This window comes from Ambystoma mexicanum, chromosome 10 (assembly GCF_040938575.1).
Source record: "Ambystoma mexicanum isolate Mex_15411 chromosome 10, UKY_AmexF1_1, whole genome shotgun sequence".
NCBI lineage: Eukaryota > Metazoa > Chordata > Amphibia > Caudata > Ambystomatidae > Ambystoma > Ambystoma mexicanum.
The window spans coordinates 1,025,499,343-1,025,520,337 of NC_090932.1; the positions used below are offsets into that span (position 1 = coordinate 1,025,499,343).

General features: G+C 46.5%; 1 protein-coding gene across 6 annotated transcripts in view; it reads left to right on the plus strand.

Moving 5' to 3' along the window:
• The window catches only part of ABCC5 (ATP binding cassette subfamily C member 5), a 2,124,586-nt gene that overhangs the window by 1,527,219 nt on the left and 576,372 nt on the right, over positions 1-20,995 (plus strand). For all 6 annotated transcript variants that reach the window (XM_069618835.1, XM_069618837.1, XM_069618838.1 and 3 more), the window contains one exon: positions 13,198-13,384. In XM_069618835.1, coding sequence (XP_069474936.1) covers positions 13,198-13,384 — 187 coding nt within the window. The remainder of the gene's footprint in view (positions 1-13,197; positions 13,385-20,995) is intronic.

Below are 20,995 nucleotides of genomic sequence, written 5' to 3' on the forward strand. Positions count from 1 at the left end.
GAAGATCGTGTTCGATGTGATCAAGGCCCCTGAGTTCCAGATTATTCTAGGAATTCCTTGGTTAGAGAAGCACAATCCTCAGATCGATTGGCGAGCAAGAACGGTTCAGTTTCCAGAATGTGTCTCTACTTGTCACCCTCGACCTGGTGTTGCACTGGCAGCAATTTCCTCGGAGGCTCCCCAGTTACCTCCTGAATACCTAGAATTCCAAGATGTTTTCCGGAAGGATCAGGCTAACTCTCTACCTCCTCATAGGTCTTATGACTGCCAGATAGACCTGATACCTGGATCTACTCCTCCTTGTAGTAGAATTTATGCCCTCACCGAGCCTGAGAATCTTCACCTCCGACAATACCTGGATCAATACCTAGCGAATGGGTTTATTCGTCCTTCCAAGTCCCCTGCTTCCTTAGCTTTGTTCTTCGTTCCAAAAAAAAGAAGGGGACCTTAGAACTTGTATAGATTATCGCGCCCTGAACCAGATCACCGTTAAGAATAGATATCTGTTACCTTTGATTCCTGAACTCCTGGACCAAGTCAGAAAAGCATGCATATATACAAAGCTGGATCTTAGAGGAGCCTACCACTTGGTACGAGTAAAAGAGGGCGATGAATGGAAGACGGCCTTCCGCACCAAGTATGGGTTATTTGAATATCAGGTCATGCCCTTCAGACTTTGCAATGCCCCGGCCGCCTTTCAATATTTTATGAACGATGTCCTCAGAGAGCTCATAGATGTGTGTGTTGTTGTTTACATTGACGACATCCTCATTTATTCTTCATCGGAAACTGAACATCGGAAACATGTGAAAATGGTCCTCGAGAGATTGCGTCAACACAAACTTTTCGCTAAGTTGGAAAAATGTGTTTTCAACGTGACTGAAGTTGAATTCTTGGGATTCATATTATCACCTAGCGGAGTGCGTATGGATTCAAAGATGGTCGATGCAATTCTCAAATGGCCATCGCCATCCTCCGTAAAAGGTGTTCAAAGCATGTTAGGCTTCGCTAACTTTTACCGCAGGTTTATCCCCGAATTCTCTCGAATAGTCCAGCCCATCACCGCCTTGTTAAAGAAAAACAAACGTTTTGAATGGTCTACCGAGGCGGAACAAGCTTTCCAGAATTTGAAGACTAGATTTATCTCTCCACCGATCTTAAAACATCCTCGCCCAGAACTCCCCTACATCGTTGAAACTGATGCTTCGAGCCTTGCCATGGGGGCAGTTCTATCACAAAAGGACCCAGTAACCAATCAGTTGCATCCCGTGGCATTTTGGTCCCGCAAATTCTCGCCTCCTGAAATCAATTACACTATTACTGATAAGGAACTTCTAGCTATCAAGTCCGCCTTTAAGGCTTGGCGGCATTATCTTCTGGGGGCCCGACACACCGTTACTGTGATTACAGATCACCGAAACCTGCAATATTTGAAAACCGCAAAAGCTCAATCCTCTAGGCAACTCCGTTGGGCACTATTCTTTGCCGAGTTTGACTTCATAATTACCTATCGACCTGGTACAAAAAACGGTAAAGCTGATGCCCTTTCTCGGATGGGAGTGGAAGAACATTTGATCAATCCTAAACCTGTACCTATCATTCCCGAACAAAGAATTCTAGGTGTAATCGCCACACAATCCATAGAGGAAGTTAAGGATAAAGCCAGGCTATTGGTAACTCCAGCAGACATACAGAATTGGCATCTGCAGGGAAAGGACTTTACGGTGAAGGACAACCTATTATATTTCCAAGAACGGTTATACCTGCCCAGCACAGATTTACAGAAAAAGGTAATCTCTTGTTATCACGATTCTTTAATGGAAGGACATCCCGGTATGACCAAGACCTCGGAAAAGATCAAGCGCTACTTCTGGTGGCCGTCTTGGAAAAAAGATATCAGAGACTTTATAATGTCCTGTGGAGTATGCGCCCAAAACAAGAGTCAAAAGGAAAAACCAGCCGGCCTCTTACGCCCTATTGACATCCCGCCTCGCCCTTGGCATACGCTTTCTATGGACTTCATCACCGATCTACCTCCATGCTCCGGATACAATACGATCCTAGTAATCGTGGACCTATTCTCCAAGATGGCGCATTTCATTCCACTCAAAGGCTTACCAACAGCAGCAACTCTGGCCCGAGAATTTCTCGAAAACATCGTCCGACTGCACGGTTTTCCTTCAGTTCTAATTTCGGATCGAGGTAGTCAATTTATTTCTCATTTTTGGCGAAGTTGCTGTCGGTCGGCTCAAATTGATGTGAGACTTTCGACCAGCCACCACCCTCAAACCGACGGACAAACCGAGAGGACCAATCAAACTCTGGAACAGTATTTGCGCTGCATGCTACAACAAACTGAAAAAACTTGGAAAGATATCCTTTGGATAGCCGAATATGCCTACAATAACTCTGTCCACTCGGGGACTGGGAAGACCCCGTTTTTTCTTTTATACGGTAGTCACCCTCGAACCTCGGAGTTGGATCCACTCCAAGATCTTGGAACACCAGCAGTAGACCACCTGCATTCTACAATCACCCAAGCCTTTAAGGAAGCCGTTTCTCACCTTCAAAGGGCTAAAGAACAATACAAGAAAGGAGCAGACCAACATCGGAAGGAAGCCCCCCAATATCAAGTAGGAGATCAAGTCTGGTTATCCACCAAATATCTACCTCTAAAAGGACCACGCACATTCAACCCAAGATACCTTGGTCCCTATTCCATCACTACCATAGTAAATCCAGTAGCGGTCAAGTTGGACTTGCCCCCTCACATGAAGATACATCCGGTCTTCCACGTCTCTCTATTAAAACCCGTGCAACCTCAAACCCGACTAACTACATCTCCAAAACCTATTCTAGTTGATGGAGAACTCGAGTTTGAAGTCAAAAGCATCCTGGATTCCAAGATCTCCAAATCTAAACTAATTTACCTGATTGACTGGAAAGGCTACGGTCCCCAAGAAAGATCCTGGGAACCTGCAGAATATGTCCACGCGCCTCGTCTAATCAAAAGATTTCATCGAACATTTCCTAACAAGCCCAAACCCCCGGAGAAGCCCAGTTTGGGAGGGGCCTTGAGGGGGGGTGCTGTCATGATCTCTGCTTCCAAAAGATCAGGACTTGCCCGACTCCCTTGGAAGCAGACCCATAACCCCGGTTCCGAGTGCCAGCCAGTCCCAATTGGGACCTTTTGGACCCTGTCCTGGCGCCAGTGGCACCAGGCTCATAAAGATGCCCAGTCCCAGTGCTGGAAGCGCCGGGCTCATAATGCTTGGGTGGACGTACCTGCAGCAGACCATGCTGCTTACTTACCTGCCAGTTGAACCCCTGATCCTCTTCTGTTTGGGACTACTTTTCCTGTTGGGTGGGGCAGGAGCCACTCCCTAGGTTCAGAACACTGGAACTCTTCTGGAAAGCAGGAACTCTTTTCTTACCTAGGCGTGGCTGTGGAAGGAGACACCTAAGCACTACAGGAGGCTATTTAAACCACACCCGATGGATGAATCTTGCTTTGCGTTATTCTGCATTCTCTGCAGCAGAACGCTCATCGTGTCTTCTGCTTCTGATCCTGGGCCTAAGGGAACAAAGGCTTACCATCCTGGAATCCAGTCTTCAGCAGCACCTGTAAAGACAAAGAAAGAACAGGTTAGCACTACGGTCTTCAGTGGCAGCACATCTCTTACCTGGTCCATCGCCTGTCACCAACGCCTCGCGCTGCATTCCGGCATCTGAAAGACAAAGGCTTACCTACTCTTCGCATGCTCCGGAGGTCTTCACACTGCATTCCGGCATCTGAAAGACAAAAGCTTACCAGCTCTTCGCACGCTCCGGAGGCCTTCGGCGCTGCATCCCGCATCTGAAAGACAAAAGAAGGTGCGTTTAAAGACATTGGGCAACTTTATTACTCACGTGCCATTACTCCTTCCCACGCCGTATCCAGTGGGTATTCCAGCACCCTTCAGCTTCTCTAAAGCTCTGAACTTGTACCTGCAAGATAAAAGGGACAGTTAGTGCGCATCGTGAAGCAGGCTACAAGCGCTTACTTACGTGGGGGTTCTACAGGAGAAGAGAAAGGGAAGAGGAGAGAGGCACCCAATAACCCCAGTTCATTAATCCCATATTTTCTATCTGCAGACATCTTACTCTTCAAGTCAGACATACAGTGCGCAGAGGTCCAGCCCAAAGAGCCAACCGTGTGTTACACATCACCTTTGAAGATACGGCATTCACCCAGTCAAGACCGGCGCCTCTGCGGGAATCAGGTGAGCGTTACACCTACATTCTCTACTCCTTTCACCCCTTCTGGCATGTCACTACCTTCTCCGTCCCTTGCACCTCCCGGCAACCTGCGTACCTGTATTCTTGGTCCGCGAGGGTTCTGTATCTTCCTTGGCGCCTGCACTCTGCTGCAGGGTTCTTGTGGCATTCAGAGACTTGCTTCCGTCTGCAGTGGCTCCGCAGTACCAATCTTCCCCTTGGTGGCACGGTATTCCGTCTCCGTGCTTGCCAGGGCTTAGGAGTGCTTGGAGCCACTGTCTGCCCACTCGCCATCTCGTCCTTCCGGCCTAGACAGGCTCCGGACCTTCGAGCTCCTCGCTCGACGTTCCGGTCTGCTTCCGCTCCATGCTTGCTCTCGTGGTACCTCCAGTGACGTCTAGACTCTATCATGGGTCCCTCCTTAGTTTGTATGCTCCCACAGTGTCCGTATAGACTAGTATGCTCACTTTGGTTCCGTGGCATGCTCTTCATGGCTGTGCAGATCTTCGTCCCAGTATGAATATGATTACTCTCTATTGGGTCTGCTGGCCTCTTCCCCGTCCCAGTTGTCCCACATACTTCAGGCAGGTAGTCCCTACTCTTCCTCATCTCAGTGGTTCTCACAAGGGTTGGACTTTCCACTTTACACAAGTACATGGAAGTGTGGAGGACTGGTGTACGGTGCCTAGGGAATGAGAATGAGGGAGGTTCGGATGTATTGTGGAGATACTGCACTCTCCCCAAAGAGTCGTTCCTAGTCTCATAGGGGGACACCTCCCATGCGATCCACCTGCTGAGTAACACCCCCATGTGGACAATCGGGTGGTGGCCTCACCTCCCTGGCCTATTGGGAAGGGGCTGCCCCTAGGGGAGAATTGACGACATCCAAGGATTGATTCGTCACACTTTCTTTTAATGAATGTACACCCTTGCTTTTAATGAATGTATAAGAAGGAGGCCTATATTTCCCTACTGTTAGAGGCATTTCCCAGCCTCTCTAAAGGAACTAAAGGTGCTCGGCTGTCATCAGAAAGTCCCAAAGAAAATAATGTCCTCAGTCCAAATCTAATTCTACCTGATCCTACGACTAATACAACCAACTTAAACGAGGCAAGGAGAATTTCTTAAGTCCCGTGGTATTCTGTTATCTTCTGCTAGTCTCTTTATATCATTGTCTCTCTTTCTTGTGTTTATTTCCTAATACGATCCTCTATACTCGTCTCTGGATATCTCCTTCAGTTATTCTTGTAGCTCTTCCACAATATTATTGGGTCTTGTACTCTCTTTAATGATATGTCTGTGACACCTTTTCCTTGTGATACTTTCTCACACTCTTGTCTGAACGTGTAGACCTCTCAGTCTGTTAATGTAGGCTTTCTGAGTTCGGATGTGGATTGATACACTTTGGTATCCCTCCTCTCTTGGGCACTCTCTCTGTAACTGTCTTGTTCACTTGATAGTCTTACTACACTCTGTTATTACTGGATTTTATGCCATAATTTCTCCTCTTTTCACCTTTGAACTCAAAGGGTACTTTCCATTCTTTCACAGGTCTTTGTTCCCAGTCTTTATCTACTTCCCACACAGGGGTATTTGCTCTTCTCTTTATCTGCTTTGCCCCCTTCCAGTCAAGCAGTTTTATATTCAGTATCTCGTTGTTATTACTGGGACGAGTTTCTTTCTGTGTACAGTGTTCCCCCAGCTGCCTTCCGCTTCTCCCTTTCTTCCCGTTACCTCTCTATGCAGGGGAACATTGCATGGCATGGCCTTCGCTCGGATATTCCTCTTTGGTATTTGCCTTCTCGTTCTTTGGTTTTGCCGCTCTCCCGTTCCCGACTGGCTACTGCTGTGTATGGGCGCTGGCATTAGGAACCTGCCAAACTTCCTCCTCTGAGGTTCTCTGCGTGGTTCGTTTGGCTCCTGCCCACCACGATATGGACATGGTCCCAACACCACCTAGTACAGGATTCCACTCTCATTCCTCACAATGGTTTCTTTTTTGTTGGATCGCTGGGCCTCCAGCGTCTCAGACTGGTAGTCTTTACCTCCTTGAAAGTTGCAGGCTCTGTAGCTCATCTCAGGTCCACCTCTCCAAGGCGTGATCATGTCAGGGGGCTTCCAATGCGTACAATGCTCTCTCCTCCTCATTGGTACTCCGCTCGACATCTTCTTTTCCTTATTCAGACTGGTTTGTTGCAGCTTTGCTTTCAGCCAGATATGCAGAGGTCACATTATTCTTTGTAACAAATAGTCCCATATATGACATTATGGTGTGTGTCCTAGAGATTTCCTCACAGCAATGGGAGTGCTTGTCCCCTAAGAGGGAGTCTCTCCCAGTGAGGTCCCAATTGCCTAGACACGTAGGGAGGGTCTTGTGCAACAGAATCACCTCCCTAGCCTCAAAGGGGGAGGCTTCCCCTGGGGAGAAGGGACAAATTCCCTCGATTGGTCACCGAACTTTGGCAGGGTAGTGCAGGAGGAGATCTCCTTTTGGGGAACTCCTGAAGTGGACCTCTTTACTTCCAGTCTGAACAGGGAGTGCAAGCTGTTCTGCTGCAGGGAATTTCCTAGTCTGGGAGCTCTGGGGAAGCACTGACGGTCAAGTGAACTATCAACTTTCTTTATGCATTTCCACTTATCCCTGTCATTCCACTGGTTTTAAGGAGATTGTGTCTGTTTAGAACCATGTTGCTCCTGATAGCTCCGGGCTGAGCCCAGAGAACTTGGTATCTGGAGTTGCTGGACATGTCCATCCCCTTACGGGTGCCTTCTGAGGAGACTTGACTTGCTCTCCCAATCAGAGGGGCGGGTTCTCCACCTGATCCTCGGCAGCCTGATCATTCATGCTTGGCTACTGAGAGGCTGAGATGTAAGGAGTGGGACTTGTCGGATGATGTCCTTGACGTGCTCCTTTCAGCTCAGGGACACAGTACTAATTCTGTTTATGCCTGCAGATTGCTCAAATTCTTGACTTGGTGCCGGGAGAGGGATCTGGACCCTTTATCCTATCCATTATCCCCGGTTTGGGATTTTCCGATGTCCTCGGCCCAAGCAGGCCTGCAAATTGGCATGGTTAAGCGATACCTCGCTGCTATTTTGGTTTTCAAGAGGTCACCAGAACAGAGCTTGTTCTTAACAATCCCCACTGTCATGGAGTTCTTGCAGGGGTTTGTGTAAACGGAGGTTTTAAATTTGATTTCGACATTCCGTATGGGAGCTCCATTTGAGCCCCACCATTCATGTTCTATTCGACTGCTTACACTTAGTGTTTTTTTCTGGTTGCCATCACTTCCTCGAGACGAGTGAGTGAACTCTAGGCGTTATCTGCTAAACCTCACTGCTTGATTTTCTCAAAGGAGAAGGTAACTTTGAGAGTGAGGCCCTCTGTTCTTCAAAAAGTGGTCTTGGATTTCTTTCTCTCTCAAAAGATCGATCGTGCTGTGTTTTTTCCTCTGCCTCATCCTTCGAAGGCAGAGGAGCAATTCCATCGGCTGGAACCGATGCAGGCTCTCAGATACTATGTCTCTCTGATGAGAGAAGCTAGGAAAAATGACCAGCTCTTCATTTGCTACGCTGATGCTCGTGCTGGCAGGGCTGTGACCAAACAGACCCTGTCAAGGTGAATCATTCTTTGCATCTCGGAATGCTACGATCTGGCTGTAAAGGATGTGCCTGAGGGTCTCAGAGCACGCTCTACAAGAGAGGTGGCTGACACCTCTGCCCTGCATCGGGGCAGTCTCGGTCCTGGACATCTGCCAGGTGGCAACATGGGCGTCTCTGCAAAGATTGGCTAAGCATTACTGCTTGGGTTCCCTTTCAGACCACAAAAGTGATGGGTGGAAGGTTTCGAATGAATCTAAACCACTGGCAATTGCTCTGGGCCAACCTTCCATACCACCGTTTTTTATTTTTAGCCCGTCTGCGCCATTGCAAAAGGGGACCAGCCATGTGCAAATCAGTCAGCAGCTGCCGCCACCAAAGGTAGCAGCCCAGCCCGAACTGCTAGGCCAGGTCCCCTCTGCACAGAAAACCAAGCAACCCCAGACATGTTTCGGCCTTGTTGGACCTCCTCAGTGAGGTGCAGCCTGGTTCCTTGTGGCGCAGCGAGCAAGGGACCCACGTCTGGGCATACCCTCTCTCACAAGGAGAAACAAACTGACCCTTTCGGCACAGGAGACCCGTTTTGGTATGGCAGTCCTCCACAGTTTTCTGTTCTAGGTGATGTTCTTGCTCTTCTCCCTCCTCCATATTTAGTGTGGGCTATTAGGTGGCGCTGAAAGCGCTACCTTTAAGCCGAAACTATTGTCATTAAAATAAGAGTTTTAACATAAAACCTTCAAACATGGTTTTTGAATGAAGGCCTGTAATGCTTTTCAATGGAGATAACATTTCAGTAGGCATACACAGTGTATTTGGGGTTTGGTTATGGCTCCCTTCCCATTCCCTCCTGCCCCTAGCCACACGAATCCCTATGGCTAATCCCACCCATTCCTGCCCATCTCTGAACTCTTTGAGCTCTGAGCTCTTCCATAGAGGCAGTCATCTTGGATGACTGTCTCTAAGGAAGCTCTCTGGAAACAAGCCAAAACTAGCGTCTATCTTTGTTTATTATTGGGGGAAGGGGTGAGCGGGCTGGCATTTTCCTAATTCGTATTGGGAGTTTGAGCTAATGTTAGGCCAGGCACTTCTGGCATCCTGGTTCCTCCTACTCTGGTTTTATCATAACCCTTGCATTCGTCACAATTTGCATAGAAATATCTGCTTTATTGAAATGTAAGAGCTGCGTACAAAAATTATATTGAATAAATGAAAACTCTGCCGAAGGGTGAGGGCTCTTCCCCTGAGAGCACAGATTTAATATCTGTCTCTGACGCTGTCATTATGTTGCACTCATACAATTGTTGAGGCTGTGTTTGTTCCATTTTTATTTAATTATAGTAGAACTCCTGTGCGCGTGTGTAGGCAACAGTGCTTTAGCACGCCTCTTATATTTCCCCTTTGCCAAAAGGGTGGGGGGGTACCTTAGAGCGTATTACCTTTGCTCTTGTGCGATCCAGAGCCTTCTTGGCAGCGAAAACACAGAAGAAAAGCTGTGTAGGTTGATGGCTTGATACAGCGATTTATATGAAAAGTATAAGGGCACAGGTTTGGCTATCGTGCAATGGCTGCAACCTTTCAGCGCTTTAGTTTAGATAAATGAGCACATGTTGTTTTGTGCTACAGAAATGAGAAATTAGTAGAGTTAACATATATCAGACAGCACAGCGAGCTGAGCGCAGCCTTCTGTGGCAAGTTTGAATCCCACCAAGGTGAACGCAGCCTTTCATTCTTCCGAGAGTGCTCTGAGACCCATGGGTGTGTAGCACTATATAAGAAATAGATGATATTGTTATTAAGGAGCTTGAAATGTACATGTGTAGTTTGATGGCAGAATGGGGGGGGGGCTCTAAGACAGTTCTTTGTGGCAGAGAGGGGTCGGGGAGATCCCAAAGCCAAGCTGTTCCTCCACGATCAGTGCCCAACTTCACAAAACCGCCTAGGATCACACATCTCAATAATTAGACTTATGGGCAAAGAAGGATTTAGGCTCTAACCAGCCGGTTGATTTTCAACATTAGAGGTAAATGAAAAGCTGAAAGCTAGCAGAGTACAATGCTTGTTTGCCCTCAGGCCTCCCCTGGAAACAACCCCTTTCTGAATTGGCCTCCAGTGAGTCGCAGACTGCAACCTCCTGGAAAGCTTCCCTGGACACTCCATGCAAACTGTTCATGTGCTCTTCCAAAAGTGCATGTGATAGTCCCTCCTCTTATCCTGCTTCTTCTCTCCCATCCTAGCCCAGCTAGCCATTATCATCTTAACCAGGAAACCATTGGGCAGCGCTCCCTACCTCCATCCTTAGTGCTGCCCAGAACCTACCCCTCCCATGTCCCCATGTCCATGTAATGAAATCGACCACTGCCCCGTCATCTAGCCCATGTGCTGTACCCCGATACTTCGAATCGTGCCATCACCTGCCACCCTAGATACCCGCATGGCTTTCGTGGATTTGGTCAGTGTGTTCACTGCCAGGACATTACTGAAAGCGAGACCAGGCATCAGCCACACCCTTCTTGTACCCATTAACAAATCTCGCTGTAGTGTTGGTGTTTCTCTTTAGACCATGAGAAACCAATTCTGCACAACAGCGTCAGTACAAGCAGGTGGCTCGCTGAATGCTTATTCTGCACCCTGCACCAGGGCAGGGTGAGATGTGTTGGGGCCCATTTCAACATGATGGTTGGGGGCCCCCCTTGCTTAGAGCAGAAAACAGTCTGAGGCACCCGTGGGGTGCGTACATTGTAATTGCGACAAAGATGAGTTTAGTAGCTGCCGATTATTGCAAGCCAGCAGAGAACTACTAAATGCCCGCTGAAAAGCTATAAATCCTTCCTTGTCAGCAAGTGGCTGATGTGGAGGAACCAGTGTTAAAAGGTAACAAGGTGATAACATTTCTGTATACCCAGAGGAAAGTGACGCCCAGTAGGGCTCCAGCAAACACAGCTTCTAAGGGAAGTGCTGCAATGCGCACATGGTTACTCCGAGAACGAAAGCAATGTAGAAAGGAGTATAATATTGCAGTGTTTTAAGACTGCGGACTGTCAACATGGGGGCATCCCTCTGTGAGCCTCCCGTCAACTGAAAAATCACATTATGACATCACACACTCCCAGCACAGAGATACCAGGGGGCATACAGTGGAAAATAGGGAAAAGATACCACCACAAGTTTCAATCTGGCACAGTGCACGCCCTGAGCTCCTTGTATAAGTGAACTGAGTTCTCCCAAACGTGGACCAATACTGCTTTGCGGAAGCTATGGGCAGTGCTGTGTTATGTTCTGTGTTTCTTTTTAATTTCACTATTAGCTTGTAGGTGTTGTTTTTGTTATTTGCCCACCCATTGACTGCTCATGGCCATGCTAATCCCTATGGCCTTCCTCACCCAGTTCCTACCCCTCCCCACCCAAAACACCTCCTCATGGGAACTCTTTGAGCTCACTTTAATCAGGCCCTGCCATCAAACTTTGGACTCAAAGTGCCTGCCAGTATTTCTTCAAAGCAGTCATTCCAGAGTTAATGACTCAATTGGAGCTGTAAAAATGCTACTGGCATACGTTTTGCCTTGTCTATAAGTATTAGGCATTTGCCAGACACTGCTATTAGATGCCCCGGTACTTGCACCATTTTGCATCTGCTACCAACATTGGTCAGTTAATGCCAAAAATGTTGTGTCTGGCAAGTGCCCTTTCCAAGACCTACTCAAAAGCCCAAACTGTTGCCATTGCCAATGCTTGTTTTATATTGCTTTGGGAGTCTATTATAGAGAAATCTGAGAGAGAAAGGAATCCATTAGAAGAACAAATTACGTACCTCTTCGTAATGCTCTTTCTTATAGATGTTCCTCCCAACAGATTCCTCATTGCCCTCCATACCTGCCCCTCTTGGTAGAAAGCTAGTACACAATTGGTTCCCCGGTAACACAGCTTCAGAGTGCTAGGCAAAAAGGGTGGAACTGAGGTCACAGGGCACAGCGACTCAATATATATTGGCCCCAACATCATGTCCGGCGCGGGCACGTAGAGGCGTTGGACGAAGCCAACACAGAGCCATGAGGCGCCCAATGTCGGTCCAAAAGTTTCCAAAGAGAGACTGCGCTGTGGCTAGGATTTTCATAGGCGAGAAATTCGTGGGAGGAACATCCATCAGAAAGAACATTACCGAGAGGTGAGTAATTTGTTCTTCTTTAACTGTATTGTGTGCCTGTCCATTATGTAACCTGCTTTTCTTTACAGTGTTGCCGGAAACCTGTGCTAAATTATGTGCATTACCCTTGCCTCCTGACTAGTAATAATTTCTGCGGGTAATATTGTTCAACTGTTTTTTCTTAACTTACCTCTGGAAAGCCTACATGTTTAGTATCTGCCACCAAGTACAGGGCTTACATTTTAGGGAAAGGAGTGAGCTATTCACACTATGCTCTGCTATGTGTTATGTTTAACATGAGTACTTATTTTTCCTGTCAAAAATATTTTGTACGACCTTATAAATGAAGTGTATGTTTTTCAGTTTACCAATGTGGTGTATTCTTATGGTATCTGTCATGATTAATTGTACCTCACTGCTAACCTTCCTCCTTCCTGCAGTTAAGCCTGACTGCACCGGTACAACTACCATTGGAGAGTTTGGGCTTTCCTTTTGGGTGACACATTGTTTTACCATTAAGTTAGATGGCTGCTCAGCCCTCAACAGATGGTTGTGCAAAAATGTATCTAAAAACATTCAGTCTAAAACCTTTATTATATGTCACATGTTTTGACGGTCTACCACAGCACACATTCTAACAGCCATACCTGCTTCAGTGATGTTCCCAAGACCTGTTCCTCTGCAGGGCATCAGTGGTGCAACACCTTAGCCTACCCACACATGTTGTCTACTGACATTTGTTATACACAAGTTATCCTTCAGACCAAACATTTTTGTCCATTAATTTTAAAGCATCCTTTTTCCAAATTTCGTATGCTGCATAATCTCATAGGTACAGCGGAAAGGAGATGGGACATAGGAGTAAGAAGTTTACCTTAGGCGCTACTATACTCCTAACCCATAAACTGCTTTACTTCGCACACCCCTCCCTCCATCCCTACTTGAGTTCTTGTATACAATCAATATGTGGGAGGAGAGGCTGTTGGAGCTGAACTGTGCATTCAAATGAGGTGTGTGGGTATGACTGCACGTGTGCTCTGGCTGCTGGGCATTTTATTTTTAATAGTCTCCAGAAGGCTATGGACCCATGCCCTTTTGGGGATGACGGCAGTATGGAGAAATGAGGACTATGAACTGGGAGTACAGTAGTCACAGCACTGAGTAACGATTGTTTAACCATCTTCTTTATGTCTTCTTAGGTACCAAGAGCTGCTGGATAGCAATCAGGCCCCATTCTACCTGTTCAGCTGTGCAATGAGATGGCTGGCCATTAGACTGGATGTCATTAGCACATGCCTCATCACCACAACTGGGTTGATGATTGTCCTCATGCACGGACGTATCACCCCTGCATACGCCGGGCTGGCAATCTCCTACGCTGTCCAGGTACACTGCTTGACTTTGCTTTAGCATTACAGCCAAACTTGCTCTCTAGGTTTCAAGTTACCTTAACTCCTACCAGCGTGTACTGTGGGAAATCTGCAATGTTTACAACTATTCTGATGTGTGTGTGTGTGTGGTACGTAGGGTAGAGGTGGTTATTTTAAAATATCTTTTGCTCCTTTGCATTAACAAATGTCTTCCTTATTCTGCGTTCAGTATTACACATTCTACAATAGACTGTGTTAGTGAAGGCCTAATAAATTCATAGATATTTCTGGGCTAACTCTAATTTTGATTGCTTTGGGTGTGGTTAACTGTACACACTTGCAATATCTCCTGAAGTCTAAGTTACTGTTAAGGCGTAATTCCATTTTTAGGGGGAATCTGCAGTCCCATTATATTGGACCCTGTCAGGAAGGCCACTTACAAAGACGAGACTGACTCACATATACAGTTTCAAGATTTAGTTGGGGTTTGTGTGCAGCTTAAAGCCAAAATAACGCATGGGTGTGAGGGGGTGGGCATAGAATGTAAGTCAGATGTCTCTTCCAGATTCTTTAGCTGACCCACTTCAGGGCCAGTGTCCACTTCAGTATGTTCTTGTTGCGGGTTTGCTTGAGGACGTCCCAACGCCCTTATAAAGTCCTTCCCTACGGTGTACAAACGTGGTTTGAAGGCTACCAACTTCCAGGGTAGTCATTGTGCCCTGGAGTGCTGAACGACTGGGTCCTTGCTTCAAGTCCCCTGATTGCGAGAGTGAGGGTCCCCAGGGTAGCAGAGGGTGGCCCAACTCTAGGGTCCCCTCTATCTACGAGTACCCCACATGCTCATCTGGTCCTTCATTCTCATTGCCCTGCTAAAACTGTGTACATTTTCACACTGTGCATCACCTCGACCCCACCTTTCCACTTCAGATTGGGGACTCGCCTTTCGGTTTGCTCCCACTGATGCTTTCTGCTTCCTTTTTAAAATCTGCCACTCTCCCCCTTTAACTTGCCACCCTTCTCCAAAAACGTCCCAATTGTCTCTTAACTTTGCTAACCACCCTGAAAACACTGCCACCTCCTCCTTAAATTTGCCAACCTCCGCCTTAAACTCTGCAACCACCAATTGCTCTCCGCCCACCGCTTCCTCTTTAAATGGAGGAGGTTTAGATTTTTAATCTCCTCTGCCTTCACTCGCTCCAGATAATAATCCCTCATCCAATCGTTCTCTTCCTCTTAACAACTCTCTTGCTGTTAAGCCTTCCTCCACTCCTCCAACCTCCTGGATGTTCACCCTTCCCCTTCATTATTCCCCAACCTCCTTCACCACACTCTGTGCCTCCAGCATCCTCTTCTTTGTTCCACACTACCCCTTCTCAAACACTTTCCAAATGCTGTCTGCCACCTCTCCATCAACCCTCAAAATGGATGCATTTGTAGCTGCTTTTATTGTGGCCTGGCCCCTCCCATGGGCTGGTCTTCCAGGCAACAGGCTGCAGCTTTGACACTAAGGCAAAGCTCTGCCATGATTGGCTGCAGTAGCTCCCTTCGTACCACCCCCTTGGGGTGGGCTCAGTGAGCCAGTGTATCTTGCTTTTCACTAGTCTGTCCAGCCTCTTCATTTGTGCCTGCAGCTTTCACTCCATGTCTACTTCTCAAAGGTTCTTTCTCACTTGAGGAACTTTTGACCTTTTCCTATGTTCCTGAGTGTGATCTGTTCATAATAAGTTCCCTGGAAGAGTGAGGGAGGTTGCAATCTCTGTTCCCTTTTTTTCTTGTTCGGGGCCATGCAGGCGTTGACCCATCATTGGGGTAAGGGTTGGGGGATGCCCTGGGATATCTTCCCAGGGTTTGAAAGGTTAGGTCATTCTGTGTGTTGGCATGCTCTCCCCAAGAGCTCCGTCCCTGTAATTGAGTGTGGTCTCAAAGTCCAGTTCAGGTTTTCCTTCTGGAAAAATGGGGATTCTAGGACATGCCCTCCCATTCTGATTCTGTGTGAACATCATGGGTAATTTGGGTTCAGGAAGTATTCCCTGGTGGTCTTTTAGCCTTTTGGGCCTTGGCTGTACACTTCCTCCTATGGTCTTATATTCTTGTTTTCCTTATCTGGATTCAGCCCATGTTTTCACTCTGACGCAGTGGGGAATTCTGGGAGTAGTAATATGTTCATCCATTCTGTTCCATACTGACCTGGAAAATTGACAATGTAGTACTCTTAAGAAGGATTTCCCAAATCCCCCATAGAGACAGACTTTGGGGGGGGCAACCTACTCTGGTGAAACAGGGAGACACTTAAGTCTAATGTGAGGGTGCAGCAGTAAAGTTCAGACAGAAAGCTGGTATGTTTTTGGCCAGAAACTTTTATTATATGAAAAAGGGTTGGAAAAATGCCTCTGTGTGTCTAAAACAAAAAGGGATTCACCTGGCTCTAAGAAAAGTAAATTGTCAAAATGTCCAAAACTGGAAAGTCTGCCAATGCTGTGTCTCAAAAAGCCTACCTCTGTACCCAACACTAATAACTTAAACCAACGGTGCAAGGATGATCTCTTCCCAAAGTAAAGTGTTCTTTGTAGATCCAACCATCAGAAACGTTCCTAGTCTCTCGGGTAGTCAAAAGTGGCAAAAAATAAAGAAATGTTCAAAAATATAGGACTCTAAGGTTAGGTTTTAAGTCCTTTCCCCTAGACTCCTTCTTGTAGTGGTTCTCTCCTTCTTTGGCCTCTCTGGCCTGCATTTCCTTATACACCGGCCAGTAGGCAGTTCACAAGAATATGCTCCTAGTATTTCTGCTGTTTATCCCACCAACTTGGCACACACCTTTTACCAAGTTGGGGATTCGAGTCACTATGTATTCTTTACTTATCTTTGCTGCAGGTCGCAGAATAGCAGTATTCAGGATGGCTTGGTTTATTCCCCGCCATACCTTTGTCCTCTCATGGACTGTCCCTGTTTTTCTTTTGTTTTAGTTTAGTTTATTTATTTGTAAAGCGCAGCCTGGCCCTGGGGCATCTGGGCGCTTGACGTGGTTGCAAAGTTACAGTCATTATCACAGTCAATATATGTGCATTTACAAGGTTATTAAAGGCATTGTATCACATTTACAGGGTTGATATAGTACATAGTATATGCAGGCAGTATATGAAAATGTACATGTTAATATAGTCATTGTGTGGCATTTACAAGGTTAATGCAGTATATACAATCAGTTATATAGAATCAGGTATATAGAATCAGTTGTATAGCTAGATATTTCGGATATCTTAGATATATGCAGAATAATTCAGCAGTAATGTTTTGCAGGTTAAGGTGGCTATATAAATATAAATATATGTACATATGTCGGATTATAGCAAGAGTTATGGGCTTAGGCGGCTTTAGCAAGTAGCCATGTTTTGGCATTTTGTCTGAATCAGTGAAAGGATGGTTCGGTTCTGAGAGCAGTTGGTAGGAAATTCCAGAGTTCCCCGGCGAGCACTGGGAAGATTGTGCCGCCTGCTCTTTGGAGCTTGACTCTGGGGACATTTAAGCATTGGGTTTGAGCTGATCTGGTTCGACGAGATGGGATATTGTGCGTGAAGTTGTCTGAGAGGTATCTAGGTGCTTGGTTGGACAAGCATTTGTGTGTGAGAGAGAGTGTTCTGTACTCAATTCTTTGAGTTATCGATAGCCAATGGGTAGATCGTCTTGCGTCTGATATGTGCTCATGTTTAGGTATGTTCAATGTTGCTCTTAGAGCATTGAAATACTTGTAGCTTGTTGATGTTCTTTTGGCTAGTGCCCAAACAGAGTGCATTACAATAGTTGACTTTTGAGAGTACTAGTGCTCTGGCTAGTGTTATACAGTTAGAGGTAAATAGGTAAGGTCTGCAGTCGTTGATGAGCTTGCATGTGTAAGCGGTCGAGGAAGAAATGGCATTGATTTGTCTAGTCAAGGTGAGGGAGGGGTCAAGGTATATCCCTAGAGTCTTGACGTGGTTGGAAACGGAGATGTTGTTGCCGCCAATGGTGAATGTTTGGTAGAGTTTATCAAGGTTGTTGAGTCTGGATTGGGAACCTAGGAGAAGGAGCTCAGTCTTGTCATCGTTGAGGCAAAGTCCGTGTTTGGCCATCCATTCTTGAATGATGGAATAAATGTTGTTGAGGACTTTGTTGTCAATGCAATAGTCTCCTGTTAGTGGAATGAGTATTTGAGTGTCATCTGCGTAATTCGTGTAGATGACACCCAAATGATCAGAATGCCGAATAGGGGTTTAGTAAACACATTGTGTAGTGTGGGCGAGACACAGGAACCCTGTGGGACGCCGCAGGTGACGGGGGCTGGTTCGGCGGCAGCAGTAGGCACAAAGACCCTCATGGATCTATTGTTCAGGAAGGACTGAATCCAGCCATTAGCCTTGTCAGAAATGTTAGCTGCAGATGCTAGATGTTTGCAGAGAATCTCGTGGTTTACCAAGTCAAAAGCAGCCGAGACGTCAAGGAGGAGTAGAAGGGCCAGTTTACCATTGTCTTTAAGGTTGTCCATTTTCGTCTTGAGATCGATCAAGGCGGTCTCTGTGCCATGTTTCGGGCGGAAGCCCAATTATCTTAGTCCTAGCATGTTTTTTTCTAAGTGGTTCTGTATCTGCAGGTAGGCTGCTCTATAAAGGATTTTTAAGCGGAAGGGCTCTGTTGTGATGGGTCTTTAATTAGTGGGGACATACAGATCCAAAGTGGGTTTCTAGAGCAGGGGTATGGATTCAGGGAGGTTATGATGTTTTCAACCTCTTTGGTGGTGATGGTTGAAAATTCGAATAAGTTATTGTTGTCCATGTGTTTGGTGTGGGTGTGTGAGATAGGATTGTCAGCGATGGTGAGGCTTTCTTTTTTGGACTCGATTTTTGATTGAAGCATAGCAATTTTGCCAAGGAGGGCTTCTTGGATGTTTGTACACCAAGATGTATCTTTGGTGCACGTGTCCGGTATGGGGGATGGGGATTCAAGGTCTCTCGGGATATTAAACAGCTCTTTCGTGTTGGACTTAGCCTTACTGATTCTCTCATTATACATGTTTATTTTGGTTTGGATGATTGCTGACTTGTAGTTATTGGAGCCTGAGGTGTAGGATATCTTGTTGTTGATAGATGGGGAGTGTTTCCATACTGATTCTGCTTGTCTCTTATTTTGGCGAAGAGTTTTTAGTTCTGGTGTGAACCAAGAGTTGAGGTGCACGCGTGGTTTGGCTTTGCGTAGTTTAAGCAGAGCTACGGTATTGATGTCTTTGAGAATAGTTGTGTTATAAAGGTCTACTAATTCTGTGGGGTTAGCAATGGTGGGTGTGAAGTCGATGATAGGTTGGAGTAGAGGGAGAAGTTTTTCTGCTGTGATATTTTTGCTATTTCTTGTGAAATGGGTGGGGCGTTGGATGGTGGTGTTGATGCTTGTTTATCTTTGTTGATGGTGAAGTTAATGAGGTGATGGTCAGTCCAGGCACAGGGTGTGTTGAATAGGATTGTGGTGTTGCAATTAAGGTCCGCTAACCAGTCGAGGGTTCTGCCTTTGTTGTGTGTTGTTGGGATATGTGGTGGGTGAGTCCTAGCTCTGAGATGGTATTTGCAATCGTGTTTGCTTTGTCGTCTTTAATGTCGGCGTAGCCAAGATTAAAGTCGCCAAGAATGAGTATCTGTGAGTTGGGTTTGGTGGTGTTGGAAAGCAGGAGAGCAATGTCGTTAAAGGAGGAGTGGGGCCTGGCGGTCTGTATATAAGATGGATGGTGATTGTACTCGTATTGGTTATGGATAGTTTGATGGTGAGCAGTTCTGCAGATGGGAATGTTTGGTTGAGTATATGTCTTATGTTAAGGGAGCTCTTTGCTATGTATGTATGTATGTATTTTAGTTTATAACGCGTCGGTCGCCTGCAGGCATCAGGGCGTGGGGCAAGATCCAAATTAGTTCATAGTAGTACAAGTTTCAAAGCCATTCTGACATGCGGGTGTCGTACTGGTTTTCACCTAAAGAGGTGAGTTTTCAGTAGTTTCCTAAAATTTAAGTAATTCTCTTCCTGCCTTAGGTTTGGTGGTAATTTATTCCAGCAGATTGCGGCCATGACTGGATTCCCCCTCCATGTGCGCGCTTTGCTCTGGGGACTTTCAGAAGAGCCTTGTTCTCTGATCTGAGGCTCCTTTGGGGCATGTACAGTGAAAACTTCGGGGCTTCTCCATATACACATCTGTGTACTATGGCCATAGATTTGAAGAGGATTCTTTCTTCCACTCTTAACCAATGTAGGGATCTTCTCCCTGCTGTAACATGCTCCCTTTTTTTATGTTCTTAATGCTACGAACTGCGTTGTTTTCCATAACCTGACACTTTTGAAGTTCTCTTTTTGAGGCTCCAATCAGTAGGGCGTTGCCATAGTCCAAACAAGACAGTATGACTGCTCTTGCTATGGTAGCCGCATTCGCTTCGTTTATAAATGGTCTTATGGCTCTCATGAGTCGCAAATAATAGTTATTATTTTTCTGCAGGTAATTTACCTGTGCCTCTGATCCTAGTGAGGCCTCCACAATCATCCCCAGGGTTTTGACCTGCGGCATCACAGAGATCTTGGCCTGTTTAATAGTGAATGCCTGATATTCTATCCCTAATCTAGATCTTGGCTATGAAGGCGACGCCTCCGCCTTTAGCTGTTTGTCTGTCCAAGCGGTATATGGAATAACCGTTTGGGATGGCTAACGCTAGGGTGCGACCTGATGCTGCGTGGAGCCAGGTCTCAGTGATGGCCAGGAAGTCGAGATCATTGAGGGTGATATCGGCTAGGTCGAGGGCATGTGCGACTAAGGATCTTGCATTGATGAGAGCGCCTTTGATCGTTTTGGTGGTGGACTGTGACTTTCTGTTGAATGTGGGAGGTGTGGAGGCATTGTGGGGGGGAGTGTACAGGTTGTCAGGAGGTGCTGTGATGTGAGTGATAGGAATAGCAGGTTTGGGTTGTGTTTTGCAGGTGCTGTGAGTAGGCTGTGTTCTGGAACCTAATTTAAGGTTGCTGGTCGTGAATGTGCAGGGTAGGAAGGTGGGATGTTTGAAGGCATATGGCTTCGGTGATGGGAGTGGGTGCAATGTTGTATGTGAGTGTGGGGAGGAGTGTTTGCTGGCCACATTGCAGTGAGCTGGAAGGCTAGGCGGTAGGAACCACGTAGGGGCTATATTGTCAGAAAGAGTAGGACTCGTTGGCCTGTACTGCGAAGTGTGTGAGTGGGTAGGAACCATGTTGGGGCTATGTTATCTGAGAGCGTAGGGTTGGGGGTAGTGGTACCTGTGATGTTGCGTTGTCTATTACTGAGGTTGTGGGTGGGGATCATGTTGTGTATTGTGTGCTAAGGTGTGTGTGGGTAAAGTGTGCTGAAGAGAGATATGAGATGCCACAGGGCATTAAGTGTCATTCTTGTGCCTGTCTAGTTATGAAAGATTGTGGATGCGGTGGGGTGTAGTCTGTAGTGGGTCTCTATGGGGAGATTGATAGGAGAGGCACCGTAGTGTATGGTGGTGAGCCAGCTAGCTGTGTTGGTAAGGCTTGGGTGTACACAGGTTATAATGCAGATGAAAAAAAGTGGCGGCAAGTAATGAACAGAAATATAGTTTAGGCAATACAG